Source organism: Hyaena hyaena, unplaced genomic scaffold, assembly GCF_003009895.1.
Source record: "Hyaena hyaena isolate Hyena2069 unplaced genomic scaffold, ASM300989v1 scaffold_49, whole genome shotgun sequence".
Lineage (NCBI taxonomy): Eukaryota > Metazoa > Chordata > Mammalia > Carnivora > Hyaenidae > Hyaena > Hyaena hyaena.
This window is the reverse complement of record NW_024080681.1, coordinates 1,108,013-1,125,804: the sequence shown is the minus strand read 5'-3', so window position 1 is coordinate 1,125,804 and position 17,792 is coordinate 1,108,013. Positions and strand designations below refer to the sequence as shown.

General features: G+C 40.6%; 1 protein-coding gene across 1 annotated transcript in view; it reads right to left on the bottom strand.

Moving 5' to 3' along the window:
* The window catches only part of CGNL1 (cingulin like 1), a 158,350-nt gene that overhangs the window by 87,764 nt on the left and 52,794 nt on the right, over positions 1-17,792 (bottom strand). The window contains exons 2-7 of the mRNA XM_039230651.1: positions 11,404-13,002; positions 10,532-10,626; positions 8,762-8,867; positions 5,373-5,474; positions 4,705-4,853; positions 3,182-3,317 (exon numbers count right to left, since the gene is read on the bottom strand). Of these exons, the coding sequence (XP_039086582.1) occupies positions 3,182-3,317; positions 4,705-4,853; positions 5,373-5,474; positions 8,762-8,867; positions 10,532-10,626; positions 11,404-12,987 (2,172 nt within the window). The 5' untranslated portion in view covers positions 12,988-13,002. The remainder of the gene's footprint in view (positions 1-3,181; positions 3,318-4,704; positions 4,854-5,372; positions 5,475-8,761; positions 8,868-10,531; positions 10,627-11,403; positions 13,003-17,792) is intronic.

Below are 17,792 nucleotides of genomic sequence, written 5' to 3'. Positions count from 1 at the left end.
AGTACACTGTGCTTAAAGAGGCAAAGAAGCATGTGGCTCAATTCAGAATTATCCCCTTTTCTTAAAATGGTGACAATTCTAAAATGAGTTAAAATTTTTAATTTACTTATTCATTTGCTCTATTGCTTAGCATTGTGTTAGGCATGAAATGGGGGAAGAAGCAAAGGCGACATGTTCTTGAATTAGCTGGCTAATAGAAGAAAGGGACAGGGCGCCTGGGTGGCTCAGTAGGTTAAGCGTCTGACTTCGGCTCAGGTCATGATCTCACAGTTCATGGGTTCAAGCCCCACATTAGGCTCTGGGCTGACAGCTTAGAGCCTGGAGCCTGCTTCAGATTCTGTGTCTCCCTCTCTCTCTGTCCTCCCCTGGTCTGTCAGTCTGTCTGTCTGTCTCTCTCTCAAAAATAAAACAAAAAAAAAAACATCAAAAATAATTTAGAAGAAAGGGACAGATACAGAATACAGCAAGGTCAAATGTACTAACATGAACCTAAAAGGATACAGGAAATCAGGTAAAAAAGGACAACTAACAATTATAGGTTTCAGTTAGTGAGAAAATCGAGCAACTTAAGAGACTTCACAGCAGCTAAGAGAACACCTTCCTCTTTTTTTTCAATAAAGTGCCCATACAAGAATCATAGGATATGGCAAAGTCTTCTTTTTAAATCTGTTTGTGAAGCTACATTTTTATTGAAAGCCATAAACTTTTCAACGACATCATTTCTGGGAACTTACCCTTGGGAAATTTTTCTAAAGTAGTAAAAGGCTACATGTGAAAAACATTCAACACATTTTTACGTACTTGAAAAAAAAAAAAGAGAAACGATAAACATACAAGGATGATGGAACATATTATGCTTTATCTCCTTAAAAAATGAACTATGAAGACTACAGAGTATCATATGGAAAAGTGTTTCTGACAAATGAACTTTTAAAAGCAAGTGTCAAAGCTGTAGGGATCCTAAATTACAGAAGGGTAGATGAAAGCTCTCAATGGTCAGGAAGGCAAACAGAAAATGTAGAAATAAAAATAGCCATTAAGGTATAGGAAAATCTTCCCACCTGTCCATTTTCAGATTTCATGTTATGGTGTTTTAATATTTCAGTGACAAATACACCCATTTTCACAGCCTCATTCTAATGTACCTTGTCTTTGTGACTCAACCCTCAAAAGAAGGCAGCGCCTCGAGAAGCAGTCTAATCCCACGAATGTGGTGGTTGTTAAGATACAGGTCCTTAAATAAAGAGAAATAGGTGCTAAGGAACAGGCCCGAGGCCTGCTTGAAAGAAAAGTTCCAAACAAAGACAAAGAGATGGCCGTGTGGAGAAAAGAAAAGCAACCTCCCTCTGCCCATGTGAAAAATGAATCCATGAGAACGTCTATGCTAGGCGGCCACAGGGTCTCTGCTCTCCGTCACTGCCAAGTCATGGGGAAGAGACTGTCAGCTCTAAAGAGCAAGAACTAAAATCCCTCCCGGGCATTTACTCCAAAACTAAACAAGGAAGGGGGTGAGTAAACACTTGACAGCTGACACTTACAGGCAGCCAGAAACTTTAACTCCAAGACAGGGGATGAAGAGAAGACCCAGGCCCTTAGGGGAAAAGCAGTAGAAAATGAAAATTAAATGTTGACAGGATACTTTTATTTTTTTATGGGTTTTTTTTTTTTTGCATCATTCTAAATTATGTATTATTTATTTGTTGGCTGTTTCTATAAACCAAAGCTTATAAGGAAATAAACTTTAAAACTATGCCAAAAATATAGGTTATGATAGTATTATAACCAGTATCAAAACATCTAAATGGGTGCAGAGATAAAAGTTCTGGCTATTTCTGATCCTCGATTGTACCCCATTCCCAACACACACAAAAAAGGAGATTTTCATAACCTATGAGTGTATCTACCACCTCAACAGGATGGCAATCTACTTCAGGGGAGAGATCATGACGGTCTTTGGAAAACCACACAATCATCAACAAATGCTAAGCAGAGGAAAAAGTCAGCCTTATCCACTGAATCGCAGATTGCTAAGAGCTAAGTATGCAGTAGGGAATATACTGTTATGGGCAGAAGCGAGATGCGCAGCCTGTCTACCCAGCAAGTACATTTATTCATTCATTCACTCACTCATTCATTCGTTCGTAATGCGTCTATCCAACCATCCACCAATATATGCTGAGTGCCATATGTCCCAATCACTGGGACAGCTGCTGCAGACAAAACACTAGGCCAGTTGTCACCAACCCTACCTCCTGGAGCTTAAAGACCTGTAGGAAACTGTGATAAGTGCTGTATGGGCACTAACATCTTTAAAATGCTTTCCCATAACTAGTATTACTTACAAAGTATTTTTGCCCAAAGTTTAACCTATATCTATTAGTGTTTAGATCTAACCTCAAATTTACTGGAAATGAAGGAGATAGTGAAACAAGTTAATGGACACCATAAGGAACAAGTGGACAATTCCAAAATGTGGGCCATTGGTCTGGTCTCTTCCAAAAATCAGTGGAATGGAACAAAGTTGGAAATGTGTGCCAAAATCTACACAAAAACAAATAAACTCAGAGAGAAAGAACAATGAAAGCAACATGGGATTCTTGGTTGGACTCTGGCGTGGGGGAACAACTATAAAATAAACTTGAGGGACACTGGTAAATTCTCAATAAGGACCAGTTATTAGAATTAGAATTATTGTTATATTACAGGAATTATTGTTTTAGGTATGATCATAGTTTTGTGGTTATAACAAAATTCCCTAATTTTTTTAAGATGCATGCCAAAGAATTAAGGAGTGAGTGTGGTACTGTCTGTAATTTACTTTGAAATGGTTCAAAGACAAACAGATGGACAGATGAAAAAATAATAGGATAAATGAAGGGACAGATGAAGAAATGGGAGAAGTATGGCAAAATGTTGACAACTGTTGAATCTGGGTTGGAGCTCCATGGGAGTTCATAAATTACTCTTTCCACTTTTCTGTATGTTGAAAGTTTTCCTAAGACAAAGTTTAAAACCAATTAATCTAGAAGGAAATAATACTATGATGCTTTTATGGAATCTAGCCACAGGCACACCTGACAGAATATGGCTCGTAGTATCCGGTCCACCCTCCCACCCCCCAATCTGGTTCTCTCCAGGCAGACAGGCCTCTCTTATCAGCTGATCCCACAGGTGTCCTTACCTCAATCAGAGCTCCCTTCTCCCTGTCCTCGGATCGTTTAGCACTGTCCAGTTCATCATGCATTTCTGAGAGTTGGTCCTGAAGATCCCTGATTTCAGTCTGGTGCTGTTCCCGTTCCATCTTCACCTGGAACAGTCTGGCAGAGAAGGAAGCCCCTCAGAGAGACTCTCTTAGGCCCTGCTTTTTTTTTTTAATCCAGTCTGATCGCAGACCTTCAGATGATCAAACAGAGTCATCTAAAGCCCCAAGGAGCCTCCCATTCTCTGTTCTATACTGAACAAGGAATCACAAACCAGAAAAGGCACTGGTAAGAACTCATGACTTCAGTCTAACTCGCCAACAAGACGACACATGAGAAGTCAAACCAGTATAAAGGGGAAGGTAATACAGTGACTGTTTCTCCCCAAAAGGAGACCACGGGGTACTGGAATTTGGACAATAAGAAAGATAAGAAATTGACGAGAAAACCCAGAACTTCTTCGATAATGCCTTCACTTAAGCCACCTTATTCCCTACCCCGTCACCCCACCCCCAGGCCCAGGAGAATTAGCGAATCGGGGCCTGCTGGACAATCTGGCCCACAGCCAATTTTTGTAAATTAAGTTTTATCAGAATATAACCATGCTCATTCATTTATATATTGCATATGGTCATCTGCACAATACAATGGCAGAACTGAGTGGGTTCAACAAAGACCATACAGCCCATAAACCATACAGGATTTACTATCTGACAGAAAAAGTTTGCCAACCTCTGCTCTAAATCAAATTCACAACTACTTTATCTTTTTCATTTGTGACGTCTTTACTACATCCTAAATTGTGTTTTTCTCACCAGTTTTTCTGAAATTAACCTCTTAGAATGTTTTAAAAGCAGAAACTACATCAAAATAGCAAGGGCAATTAAATGATTTTATTATACAGTATCTTATTTTTCTTGATTTCCCTTCTAGATTTCACCCCCGCTTAAACCTTCACTTAAGGCTTCCACCACGTCCATAGAGCTTCATAGCACTGCACATTTTCAGACATTGGTTTCAGATCCTTTTGTCGCAGATTTTAATATGACACAATGACAGGGCCATCTTGGCTTTGACCTGCCCTCTCTGCTGACTCAACAGATGCATAAGCACTGGTCAGCACCATTCAGGATAAGTCACCAACTGGAAGATTACAGAAGTTATATGATGTGCTTTTTGGATGCTGGGTCCAGACTCCATGAGATCTCTGTCTTCAGATGTCAGCACTGTGTTCCCTGCTTCTCACTTATCTGCTATGAGAGCCACTCAGAGGGGCTGAAACTTGCCAAGGCATCTTTTAAGGTATACAAGGACTTTTTAAATTATTAACCTTTCTGCACGTGTCATCAGTTTCCCCATTTTATAAGGTTAAGAGTGAGAAAAGGAAGAGTTAGCAGCCTCAATAAATATCTGGAAGGCCAGTTGGTATTAAATGGACAGGAAGGTTCTGGCTGCATCGGATGCAAGAACCCAGAAGGGCAGGGGCTCTTGGCCCAGAACTCACTCCTCCAGGTTTTTCCGGAGCTCGCCTTCACTTTCTTCCAGCCGCTGCTGCAGCACGGAGTTCTCTTCCACCTTACTGTCGTGCTGGCCCTGGAGCTCTTCCAAGTTTGCTTTCATCCTCTCTCTCTCTTCTTTGATGTTCTGCTGATTCTAATAGAAATAGATGCGATCTGCAAGTACCTCCACTGAACACTAATGCAATCCCACAGAAGACTACCTTGAAACTGATGGACTCTATGCTTTGGAGTTATTAGACAACTTCATCAAATTATATCATTTGGCATGGGAGTTTGCAACTGGAAAGAATATTAAATACTGAACAAGCTGTAATAGGTCTAAAAGAACTACAAAGGCAGCTAAACCTCGGTCTGCTATTTCTGTCACTCAGTTTGGATACTGTATATGCATTTAAGTTTCCTACTGGCCTGCCTGAATCCAACAGTGTTTCACTCTGTCAAAGCTAACGGTGTCTACATGCCTTGGTTACTTTAAACAATTAAAAAGGTTCTCTGGACAACGGGAGCCAAATTTACCTAGTGGTAAGAGGAATGTTTCTTTTGGAGGAGAAAAATACTGGCTTTCACTTCACTTGGGCATCCTGATATGCTTAAAATATTCTTTATCAATCAAGACAAAATTTAAAAATAACGTAAAGAAAATACCAGATACCTTGACCTCTAGTTGAAGCTGTCTCTGAAGTTCAGCCACTTCCGAGCTCAACTTATTTTTCTGTTCCAACAGATCTCTGACTTCAGACGAAGAATTAGAAGCCTATAATTATTGCAAAGATTCTCTAAGGTAAATGTTCAAGATGCTTTATTTTCTCTTTCTCCCAACAATACAATCTGAGGAGTAACACCAAAATCTTAAGAACCAATTCAAATTTAAATCCCTAGAGAGAAAGGGACACAATGAAACCTTTTGGGGATGATCAGAGTGTTGTGTGTGTGTATGGACACACACCTCTATTAAAAACTCAATAAACCATACAGTTAAGATTTGTGCCATTTACTGTATATAAGTCATGCCCCAATAAAATGATATAAAAAGATAAAAATAAGTATTTATTGAAGATTCACCCACTGCATAAAGTTATACCCAAAGCCCATGTCTCTGTATCTCCAAAGCCCTTCATACGATCCACCTATTACAGAACCTCCATGACACTGGGAATTACTGCTCCATAACCAGAGATGTTCTCACTCTCTGCACAGGCCTGTACACAAGCAGTAAATAAATGGATGTTAGCTAAATTGGTTTTCTTCATTTAGATGCTACATTTCCATAATGAAGGGAGATATAACAAAGAGGGATCTGATTAAAGAGAGTCTATTAGAAAATATCTCTGATCTGAGTATGAATATTAATGATCTTTTTTTTCTTCCATGGATACAGTAACAGGATGATGCTCTGAAAAGGATTTGGCTAAAATCCTAGAGCAAAGTGGTTAGAAAAACTACAAAAGGGGAGGAGAAGAGTTAAAGGCAGGAATCGAAGCTAGAAAAAGCCATGTCCTGGTTCTCGCGCACCTGAATCCATATGTGAGTTGTATATAATGAACTTGGAACCAGGTACTTCCTGACCTATTCCTGTGAAGTTAACTGAACCCAGCAGTCAACAAGAACACAGGACTTCCTATTTTCTTAGGCAAATGAGAACAATCCATTATGGAAATCTAAATCCAACTCAAGAGAGAAATCGTACACTGTTCTCACCCAAATGAAAACTATCTGCTCTGCTGTTTCCAAGATGGTCTTTCCTTCTCTCACAGGAAATCCCTTAGCTGACACCAAAAACATAAAATTCCCAAGCCTCTACCTGCAGATAATCAGATTCAGAAAATAACAGGGAGAGAAGGGGAACAGAAAAATATGGGCAATTCAGCAGTCATGGCACTGTGATCTCAGCCAGAAGTCGAAGTCATCTCTGGCTTGATGCGCCAGCAGCCTAACTAGTCTCCCTTCCTCTTACCTCTCTCCAAAAGCTGCAAAAGGAATAGATTTCTACAAATATGACAGTATTCATTCCTGTTCAAAGTCCATAGATGATGGCCCAACACCTTCAGCCTAAAATGGAAACTTATGTGATTTCCAAGGTCCTTTCTTTCTTCTTTTTTTTTTTAAAATTTTTTTAATGTTTTATTTATTTCTAGGAGAGAGACAGAAAGAGAGACAGCGCGAGCAGGGGAGGGTCAGAGAGAGAGGGAGTCACAGACTGAAACAGGCTCCAGGCTCTGAGCTGGCAGTCAGCACAGAGCCCGACGCGGGGCTCGAATCCACGAACCGCGAGATCATGACCTAAGCGAAAGTCGGACGCTCAACCGACTAAGCCACCCAGGCGCCCCCCAAGGTCCTTTCTATCTGGCACTTCCTCCCCACATCCTGGCTCTCTGCTACACTCAATTACCTCCAGGCCTCTAAACATAGCAAACACACACCTCTTTATATTTGTTCATGCTGGTCCCTCTACCTAAAACACCCTGCCCTTCCTTCTTCTCCCAGAGCATTCTTTACTCTTTTGAGATACCATTAGTGTCCTGGATTCCAAAGGGCCTAACCTAACTTTCCTAGTTTGGTCTAGATTCCCATAATCTGTGACCCACAATGACAATCTCAACACCAAGACCAAAGATCTGTTTCCACTTGGAATATATGCTGGTGAGTGAAAAGCAAGACTCACAGTGATAATTTGGATTGAAGAGTTTTAGCAAAAAACTTTAAACTGACTTTAAGAACTATGGAGAGCCCCTGAACCTTGCCTATAAAAGCAAGATGTAAAATTTCAAGATTCCCCTGTGGGAATAATGTGTGTGTATGTGTGCATTTGTTCTACTGGATGTCATAACAGCAGGTATGGGCTGAGTGCTGAACAGTAGACAGAAGAGGGTAACTGATGCCCAAAAACACCCTTTATATGTATGTTTCCAAAGTTACAAAGAAGCTATAGACAAACTTCCTGTGACTTGTCTCTGGCATTTTCTTTCCTTCCCATGCAGAATTCCCCAAGAGGGAAAGAGAAGACACACAAGTAAGAAGCAGATGCCAATTCAAGGTGGTGCAGAATTGAGGAACAACCTTTTAGTCATCCCTCTTAAATGCTGCTTCCTCTCAGGGCACAAGGAGAGGCTGACATGTAGCAGATGTTCATCAAATATGAGATGACTCTTTTAACAGCAACAAAAAAATCTCCAAGTCCCAACTGGAATTCAGTATAATAAATTAAACAGGACTTTTTTTTTTTTTTTTTTTTAAGAATTTGGTTTCAATCCATTCTTTCCTTTCTCTTCCACCCTGCTAGTTGGCTTCACCAGTCTCTATTCTTATTCTCTTGTTCTTATCCTCTTATTTCTTATTCTCTGAAGTTCTAGAGCTTGGGTCCAGTTCACACTTACCTTCCTTCGAAACCTTGGATATGTTAGGGTTCTCCATCCATGAAATCAAGTCTTTCTTCCTATTTTTATTTTCTCTTTCTAAATTTCACCACCTATTTGTTTCATCGTGTTACATGTTATATATACGTATATATATGTTTGTATGTGTATATGTATATTTTTAATGTATATGTTTATGTATATATGTATTTTTAATATTTTAATATAAATAATACAAAGTATTGTATTTTATATATGTATATATACATATATATTTATATTTATACATTTTTTTTTTGAGAGAGAGCATGCGCAGGGAACGGGAAGAGAGAGAGGGAGACACAGAATCTGAAGCAGGCTCCAGGATGTGAGATGTCAGATCCGGGGCTCGAACTCACAAGCCTTCAAGCCATGAGATCATGACCTGAGCTGAAGTTGGCCACTTAATCGACTGATCCACCCAGGCGCCCCAATATGTTATATATATTTTTAAATAAAATCTCTTAAAACCTTTCTGAAAAAAAGGCAGGTGCACAACAATAATATTTAAAACATGATCTTCCATCTTAGATCCTGCTAACAACTTCCCACTCACTGCAATAACCAAATGTACAGGCTGAAGAAACAGCAATTTGTTTGCCACATTCCAAGTTAAATGCCCTCCACAGAACACAGAACTCCAATTTACTTGATTATTTCCTTGTGTGCTCCCTGCTGCTCGAGACTTTAAAGTCTGGATTTTCTCAAAAACCAGGTTGACCTTCCGTTTAGTTGCATCATCATTATCGGTGCTTCTGGAAAAGAGACAGCAGAAAAAAGAAAAGAAAAGAAAATTTTGAGGGGCACAACCCATGGGTCTCAGGATACTTCTGGTGCCCTGACACACAAACAACAGGCCGTTTAAGAAGATAAACTGCAAGAGGTATGAATTCATTAAAGCTGCAGACAAAACCAGAGGGGGAAGAACAGGATGGATGGTGTATTTCTCTTCCAATACATTGTTACATGTTACCACTCAATTTGGGACCAGACTTCCTACTCCCAAACATGTGGAAGAGAAATACCCACATTCTAAGCCTGGAGAAAACATACAGTAAAAATTTACTAATTTGGTGTTTGACTCAAATGGCTGCTATTCATTCCAGAAGGAATTTCTTCTCTGGGTATCTCTCTCACACATACAATCCACAGCCACACACTTTACTTTTAAATCTTAACGCTAAGAATGATCTATAGTGACTTTAACTGGTTTTTACGCTGTGTTTAAAAAATAAATCCTCCAGGCCAAGACTGTGAACACCCAGCTGTCTACATTCTCACAGGTAATGATCAGACAGAGTTTTATTAACTTCTACCACACCTTCTATCACACATACCTGGCAATTAGGAAAAAAATTTTAAATAGGTTTCCTTAAATAGCTGCCTCCTATAAAAGTCTGTCTCCCCAGTCTCTCAATAAATCATGAGCAAAAAAAAAAAAGCAAAAAAAAAGAGGAAGATTTTTAAAAATCAAAAGTTCTTCTCCCCAAATCTTAACATGGTAAAACCCTTCACAGAGAACACCAGTAACTAGTTCTTAGCTTAAAAAAAAAAAAAAATCTGTTTACTACTTCTCGCCAAAAAGGAGTCCCTCTCTTACAATGCTGAACCTATTTTGTCAACTTTGTATTACTGACCTGTATTTGTAAGGTACAAGTAAAAGATGCAAAAATATGAAGTGTTTTGATACCAATGGGTACTTGTCATGTGACTTGTGGTCATATCAAACTGTAAAGTTGTGGTTTTTTTCCTTTTTAATCCTATCTGATGAGACAATGGAAACAGAAACTGCAAATTCCTGACTTAGTATCTAAGCAAGGGTTGAAAACCAGATTACTCAAACTCAACCTCCAAGATAAGTACATGAAAAGCACCTCTTTTAAATGACTCATACATGCATGCTTTAAAAATCATAGAAGCAGGGGCTCCTGGCCAATGTCAATTCTGGGGAGGAGGGCAGTGGTTTTCTTTGTGACTGCTAATAACTGATTACTACTGTGTGCACAAAGAACTCAAGGTGGGCAGACTTAGTTGAAAACTTAAGAGTAGATATCCTTCCCATCTTTGAACTTCTTTTTAAACAATAATAAGTCATTTGAAAAACAGGGGTGTCTGGCTGGCCCAGTCAAAAGAGCATGTGGCTCTTGATCTTCATGTCACAAGTGTGAGTCCCAAGTTGGATGTACAGATTACTTAAAATAAATAAATTAAAATATATATCACATATATTCATTATCCCCTTGTTCATCACTCTCAGTACTCCAGAATCAAATACTGTTATGAAAACTCCAGCCATTGAGTCCTAAGCCTCAAAAGTTCACACAGATCAGAAAGGGAAGAATACACAAGGTCTCAGAAGAGGAAGTTAAGACCCCACCAGAAAGTTCATTACTTTGCTCCTTTAAGGAAAATCACTAACCCTTCTTTGAGGTAATTGTAAAGTATCTGCTTGGCTGTCTCCTCATTGGTTTGTTGAGTGAGCTCTTGCTGGCCTTTCAGCAGATCCGGTGTGGCCTGGAACAGACAGCCTGTTATTAGATCACAGGATGGAGTTTCCAGGAAGAAGGCAGAAACCCTGAAGCAGAAACTTCCGAAATAAATCCCTCAGGTAAGGATCCTCATTACCACTGGCTCCACCACTTAATAGCTCTGTAACCTTGGGCAAGTTACTTAACTTTTCCTCACCTCAATTTTCTCACCTGTAAATGGAGATTAATCGTACCCACCTTCACAGAGTTGGTACAGTCCTATAATATGTAACAAATAGTGGCTGGTCCTTAACAACCTTATTCTCACTTTTATCACTATCATTATTTTTTATTGGTACTGCCAGAACACTAAATATACCACTGAAATAAATCCCATCACTTTACAGTTAACCTAAATTAGAATTAACCTAACTTCTCAGGCCAGGTATTAACCCAGTCACTCAATTTCATGAGAAAAAAATCAGTGTATCTACACAAACCTAAACACTGAACCTGTGGGTGGAAACAAATTCTGCACATTTTGAGATTTCACACATACGCTGACAGAAAAAAAATCAAGCCCCTCTGTAGTGTCTGACAAGTCAGTCTACAGACAAGACTACAGTAGAATTCTCAGTGTACTGAACTGAGTTGGAAAACCATACAGTTGGCAGTAGGCTGAAAACTCTGTAGGGGAAAACTAAAACATTTAGGATATGCAATTACCAATTCAAGACGGAGCTCTGTGTTCCCAGAGCCTCCTGCATGAGGCTGCAGAAGGAATGCAAAAAGAAGGAAAGGAACAAAGACCCACTAGCATTACCTGAGTATTTGAGGTGGAAGTAAACGTCTTCACAGAAATCTTCTTGGCACCAGAGTCAGGCGAAGTTGCTAGCGCCCGATTCTGTAGCATCAGCGTAGCAGTGGCTGTTTTGATTTCTTCCTCCTTCTTACTCTGTGCCGGGAGGGAAGAGGCATGCGTGTTTGTACTCTGCCGACCACCTCTGATTTCTGGACCTTTCCCATCTTTGCTCTGCTGGGGAGGCCTGAGGTGGGCCCCCTGCAGCTTCGCAAAGGCACGGCCCACACTCTGCTTCCCGCGGTGATCCTGAGCAGGTGACCGCTGCGGGCAGACCTGTGACGGACGCAGGAGGTGTTCGCTAGACTTGCCCAGGTTCCGGCTAAACTCATTTAGGTACTCGGAGTTCCCCTGGAGACCAAAGGGAAAGGCACTATCCACGCTTCGGGACCTCTTCCTGTCTTCAGGGTTGATTCTGTTTCGCTTCCCAGACCTTCCTCTCCTCTGGAACCCAGGTTTTTGGTCAAACTTTTCAATCAATTGATCCACACCAGGAATGGATCCTGTATCAATATCCCGCCCAGTTCCTGGCAAGAAGGGGATGTACCGTCTGTTTTCATGACGATTCACGTTGTCAGCATGGATGGCACATTCCTGATCATCAAGTAAAAATCTGTACAAAGAGTTGGCTGAAGTAGGGGTGGCCGATGAGGAAGAGGACCTCCGGGACCGAGCTCCATCCAGGACGGGTCCCGCCGAATCCTGTCGCCGGAAGGGAAGCACGTCCGGCCTGGCTTTCTTGGTTTCGAGATGAGTGTGTGGGCTGTGGGCAGTTAGGGACCTCCCACTGGGGGAAAGGGCCTCCTCTACCAGCCCCTCCTTAGTGCAGCTCTGAACATTCACACACACGGAAGTCTGCTTCTTGGGGTCATCTATGACCACAGAGCTGCACAAACGAATAGCCGTCACGCTGGATTTGCCCGCATCTTCCAGAGGAGGGCTGGCAGGCTGGGAACTACTAGGTTTGGGGAAGCATGTCCAAGCCTTCTTACTGTTGGCACCTTCTTCTGTTAAAGTGTTTAACCAATGACTCTGAGGAGGCTGGTGATTTTGCAAGTTCAATTCATTCTTTTCAGGGTCGTAGGGCTGCAAAAGCTCCGGATGCCGTTGAAAGTTCAGCATGTGGGATGGCTTCACCGGCCCCTCTTTGCCTTCTAGGACTCCATTCTTGCCCTCAAAGAGAGAGGACTGTTTCAGGTTTCTCACTGGGCCGGGTTGAGCATAAGGACTTTCTGGGAGCTGCAATTCTTCTGCGCTGTTCCCCTCTAGCACAGACCCGTTGCTGGCATGCAGAGGCAGGTTATTTATCACTGGCGATGAAAACGGTGGCCCATTTTCAGAAAAAGATGAGCCTGCTAGACACCGCTCTGTATTATTCAGGACTATGTAGGGGTGGCCATCAATCCCCTGTACCCGGATACTGACACCATAGGAGCCTGCCTTAGAGGGCTGGGAATTCCTTGATTTTTTGCTATCATCACTTGCGAGTCTCAGATGGACGCCATATTCTTGCTGCACATGTTGATATTCACCGAAATACAGCTCCATGGTTCACTGTTCTCACTACCAGGGAAAGAGGGGTAAAAAGAGGACATTAGATCCGAATCACATGTGTTTCAATGAAGATTATGAGGGGAGGGGCGCCTGGGTGGCTTAGTCGGTTAAACGTCCGACTTTCACTTAGGTCATGATCTCACGGTTCGTGGGTTCGAGCCCTGCGTTGGGCTCTGTGCTGACTGCCAGCTCAGAGCCTGGAGCCTGTTTCAGTCTGTGACTCCCTCTCTGACCCTCCCCTGCTCACGCTGTCTCTCTCTCTCAGAAATAAATAAAAACATTAAAAAAAAAAATAGAGGTCTACTTTAAAAAAAAAAAAAAAAAAGATTATGAGGGGAAAGTTCAAAGAAAACAAAACACTTTAACCAGCAAGGGCATTTCAGAACCAAATGGTCACCCAAACAGACCTTTCTGGATGCCCTCCGTGACCACGGTGCTGTCAACACTGGGCTTGAACCCTGGCTATTGGGTGGAAGACTGGCAGACTAACCCTGACACCTCTGGCATAACTTTCTTATTCTGTTTCTAACTGACAGTCCATTCTGGTTGCTTTGGTTTTTTTCCTTAGTTGGTTTCTTCCCACCTTCTACTATTTATTTTTAACCAATAGGATGTTCCGGTCACCAGCATTTGAGAACAAGGTACTTTTCCATGAAACAATTAAGAGCCAAGGCATTCTGATGCCCACCATTTTTCTTTTCTCCTGTACTATTATTAATCTTCTTGTTGGAACAACACTTTCAACCTTTTTCATGCACAGTCTTGCTTTGAAACCTTTATCACTATTTATTTGGATATAATGTTTAAAACAGTTTTGACTTTGTGAGGCTGACAATGAGAGAAAATGATTAGAAATAGCTTTCCATTATCTTTTCTTACCAAAAGGGTTCCAGTAACACACTGATCTGCAAAATGTTATAAAACACCAAGGACTCAGGGCCCTTTACTTTGTGATGTGTTCCAATGCCAAGAATCGGGTGCCAAGAATCGGGTGCCATCACCTTTTCTGGGGTGTGGCCACCATTGTCAGAGAGGCTGCACACAGATGACTAGGCAGGATGCCCAGCCCACCCCACCCTCTGAGGCCTCCCACCGGGAATTTACTTCCATCTCCTGAAGAACTCCGACAGCAAAGAAGCCCCAGGAAGAGCAGTAGCAACTGGTCACAGATAACAGCTGTCTCATTTCTTTCACTGCTAGGGGTCTTTTTCAGTAGTCAGAAAGACTGATTCTGGACTCAGTCTGGTAGCACATTTTCTGAGAATATCTATCAGATCCACATTTTCAAATTTATTTGCACAGCGTTTTACAAAGCATAAATCATTTCATCTCTTTTTTATTTCTAGTTATCCCGTTGTGCTTCTGTGTTTTCTTCACCTGTCTCTTGATTGTGCAAGTAAAATGTATATCTACACATATTTTTAAATAATTGTTCTCCCAAAGAAGTAGCTCTCAAAACACATCATTTCTCTTTCTAAATTTTTTAAGTTTATTTATTTATTTTTGAGAGACAGAAAGTACAAGTTGGGGGGGAGGGAGAATCCCAAGCAAGCTCCACACGGTCAGTATGCAGCCCAATGCAGGGTTTGAATTCTTAAACCATGAGATCATGACCTAAGTCAAAACCAAGAGTTGGACACTTAACCAACTGAGCCATCAAGGGGGTCCCTCTTTTTTAACTTTCTTACGGAGTTCTAGTTCTTTATTACTTCCTTCTGCTTTCCTTTGCTTTTGTTGTTCTGTTTCCAATTTCTTATCTTTGTATGCTTCATTTACTTTGATTCTTTAATTATATCCCATGAGTTGTGATATCTGACTATGTCAGTTAGGAACTATGCTGGTTCATACTAACAAAGAGACCCAAAATAGCAACTTAAGAGTTAGGATTTTTTTTCTCCCCCAGAGGTAGGAAGTCCAAGGCTGGAATAGATGGGAGGGTATTTCTGAGCCATACCTCCTTTATCCTTCCAGTCATCTACTTGCAGTGTATTAGACACCTTACGATTACAAGATGGCTAACCCAGCACCACATATGCCAAAGGTTTATTGGGTCAGCTGAGTCAGCTTTTTAAGGAACTTTCCTGAAAGTCACACCCACCAATATTACTTTATATCTCTCACTGTTGAGAACTTGATCATACAGGCACCCCTTTGTACAAGGATGGATTGAGAAACAGGGATTTTTAGCTGGTCATTGACACTCAACAAAATCAATGTCATGTTAATAAAAAGGCAGAAGAAAATAGACACTGGGAGAGCAGCCAATAACTTCCACCACAGTAATGTTTCTATCATTATTTCCTCAACAGTTTCAATTTGTGGTTTTGGTTTCTTCTTTGACCCATGACTTGTTTCTGAGAAAGTTTTGTCATACCTAGTATGTTTGCTGTCCTGTTGTTTTGGCATAGAGCATCTTTATTTCTATACATTGTTAATTTCTACATGCATTGTAGCCAGAAAATGAAACTTCTATTATTCCTTCCTTTTTTTTTTTTTAATGTTTTATTTATTTCTAGGAGAGAGAGAGAGAGAGAGACAGCGTGAGCAGGGGAGGGTCAGAGAGAGAGGGAGTCACAGACTGAAACAGGCTCCAGGCTCTGAGCTGGCAGTCAGCACAGAGCCCGATGCAGGGCTCGAACCCACGAACCGCAAGATCATGACCTAAGCGAAAGTCGGACGCTTAACCAGCTAAGCCACCCAGGCGCCCCTATTCCTTCCTTTTTAAATGTACTGAGGTTTCCTCTGTGGGCAAACGTATGGATAATTTTTGCCAACATGTAATGGGTAATGTGCGTACTCTCTTTTTTAAGGCATGGAATTCAAAATAGATCCATACAACTATACCAATCATTTATTTAGCAATCATACATCCTTACTTATTTCATCTTTCCAATTTGCCTTAAGTCTTCCTGGATACAGCTGTCTCCTACTAGCATGGTGCTGTCACTTCTGGTGACTGTTCTTTTACATGTTAAAAATGTTAGACATCATCACCTCCAATTTTATAAACAAGAAAAACTTAGGTATATTCATCTCAAATTCATTAACTCACCAATCCCAATTACTCACATTATTAACTCACATATTCCCAATTATATGTCATTATGCCTAGATTTATTTTCAGAGTTCTACTAACAGTATTAAGTGATTTCATTTTTAATCAAAATAAAACAAGATATAATGAAAACCTGGATTCTCCAGCTTCTCTTCCCCAACCCGATCCCAGTCCCCGAGGAAGTCAGCTGCACATTTTAGCCGTTTCTCTAGTACTCACTTCCATGTTGCTCAGTATGATGCCTCGCAGCAATTTCTTACCAGCTGTACATATGGGAGATGACAGAGCATACATACGAATTCTCCATTCTGCGAGCCTCTCAGTAACATTATTTATACTTGTATTATTATGATCATATATTATTTGTATATTATTTTAATATCTATTATTATTATATAAACGTATATTCATTAAAGAGCCAAACTGAAAGCTATGACCATCTCTCCTTACAAAACTTTAACTTTTCTAGAGTTAGTATGTGATAGCTATTTTCACTTGCCTTCTTTTCGAAATACCTAACCTCATCTGTTACATCACGTGTTAGATGCTTACCTGTATTCATTTCCAAATAATCAACATGAGATAATCTGGTGATCTTTCCCCCGGTGCAGCCTCCCCTCCCCCTGCTCTATATTAGGTTCTGGTTGCTCTCTTCCTTCTGGGCCATATTGTTTCCTAAGTCTTGAATCTTCGTCGTGCTCAGTTTACCCAACTGGTCTCATGGAGCACACTTCAGTAGCTTCTTAAGAAAAGACACAAGGGAGTAACCTTTTTCAGTCCTTATATTTTGAAAAATGTCTTTATTCTCTGTTTACGTATGACTGATAAGCTTGCTGCTGGATTTAGAATGCAAGTTAGAAATAATTTTCCCTCAGGGTACCTGGGTGGCTCAGTCGCTTAAACATCTGACTTCAGCTCAGGTCATGATCTCAGGGTTTGTGGGTTCAAACCCCGCACTGGGCTCTGTGCTGACAACTCAGAGCCTGGAGCCTGGTTCAGATTCTGTGTCTCCCTCTCTCTCTTTCTCTGCCCCTTCCCTGCTCGCGCTTTGTCTCTCTCTCAAAAACAAACATTAAAAAAAATTTTTTTTAAAGAAATCATTTTCCCTCCAATTTTTTAAAGTATTACTTCATTATCTTGTAGCTTCCAGGAGTGCTGTTAAGAATTCTGCTATTATGACATCCTTTCTTCCAAGTGTGACCTGTTTCTTTTTCTCTGACAGTTTCGAGGACCTTTTCTTTGTCACTACTATTCTGAAATTTCACTATGATCTATCTGAATGAGGGTTTTGTAAGACTGGGCCCTTTTATAAAACATGGGCATTCAATATATTTCCTCAATTTGGAAATTCATGTCATCAGTTCTATGAAATGTTCTTATGTTATTTCTGTGATAACGTTCAGAGAACTATTTTGGTTTTGGTCTTTGCATCTAATATATTAGTAATGTTGCATCTTTTAAGCTCAGTTTCAATTTTCTTTCCTCATCCACTTCTCAATTCTGTCCTTTTAATTCTACTTTTTGAGAGCTACATCCTCAACTTTCCTAAAATCCAAGTATTTAACATCTCCATTATCTCCTTTTTGTTCTCCAAGCGTTCCTGTTCCATAAATGCTATTCTCATTTTAGACATAAAATATCTTCTCTCTCTCTGAAGATATTAACTATAGCTTTTTTCAAAAAAATATGTTTCTTCTACTTCCTGCCGTATCTGCATCTTCTATAAGGTTTCTCTTTTCTGGTT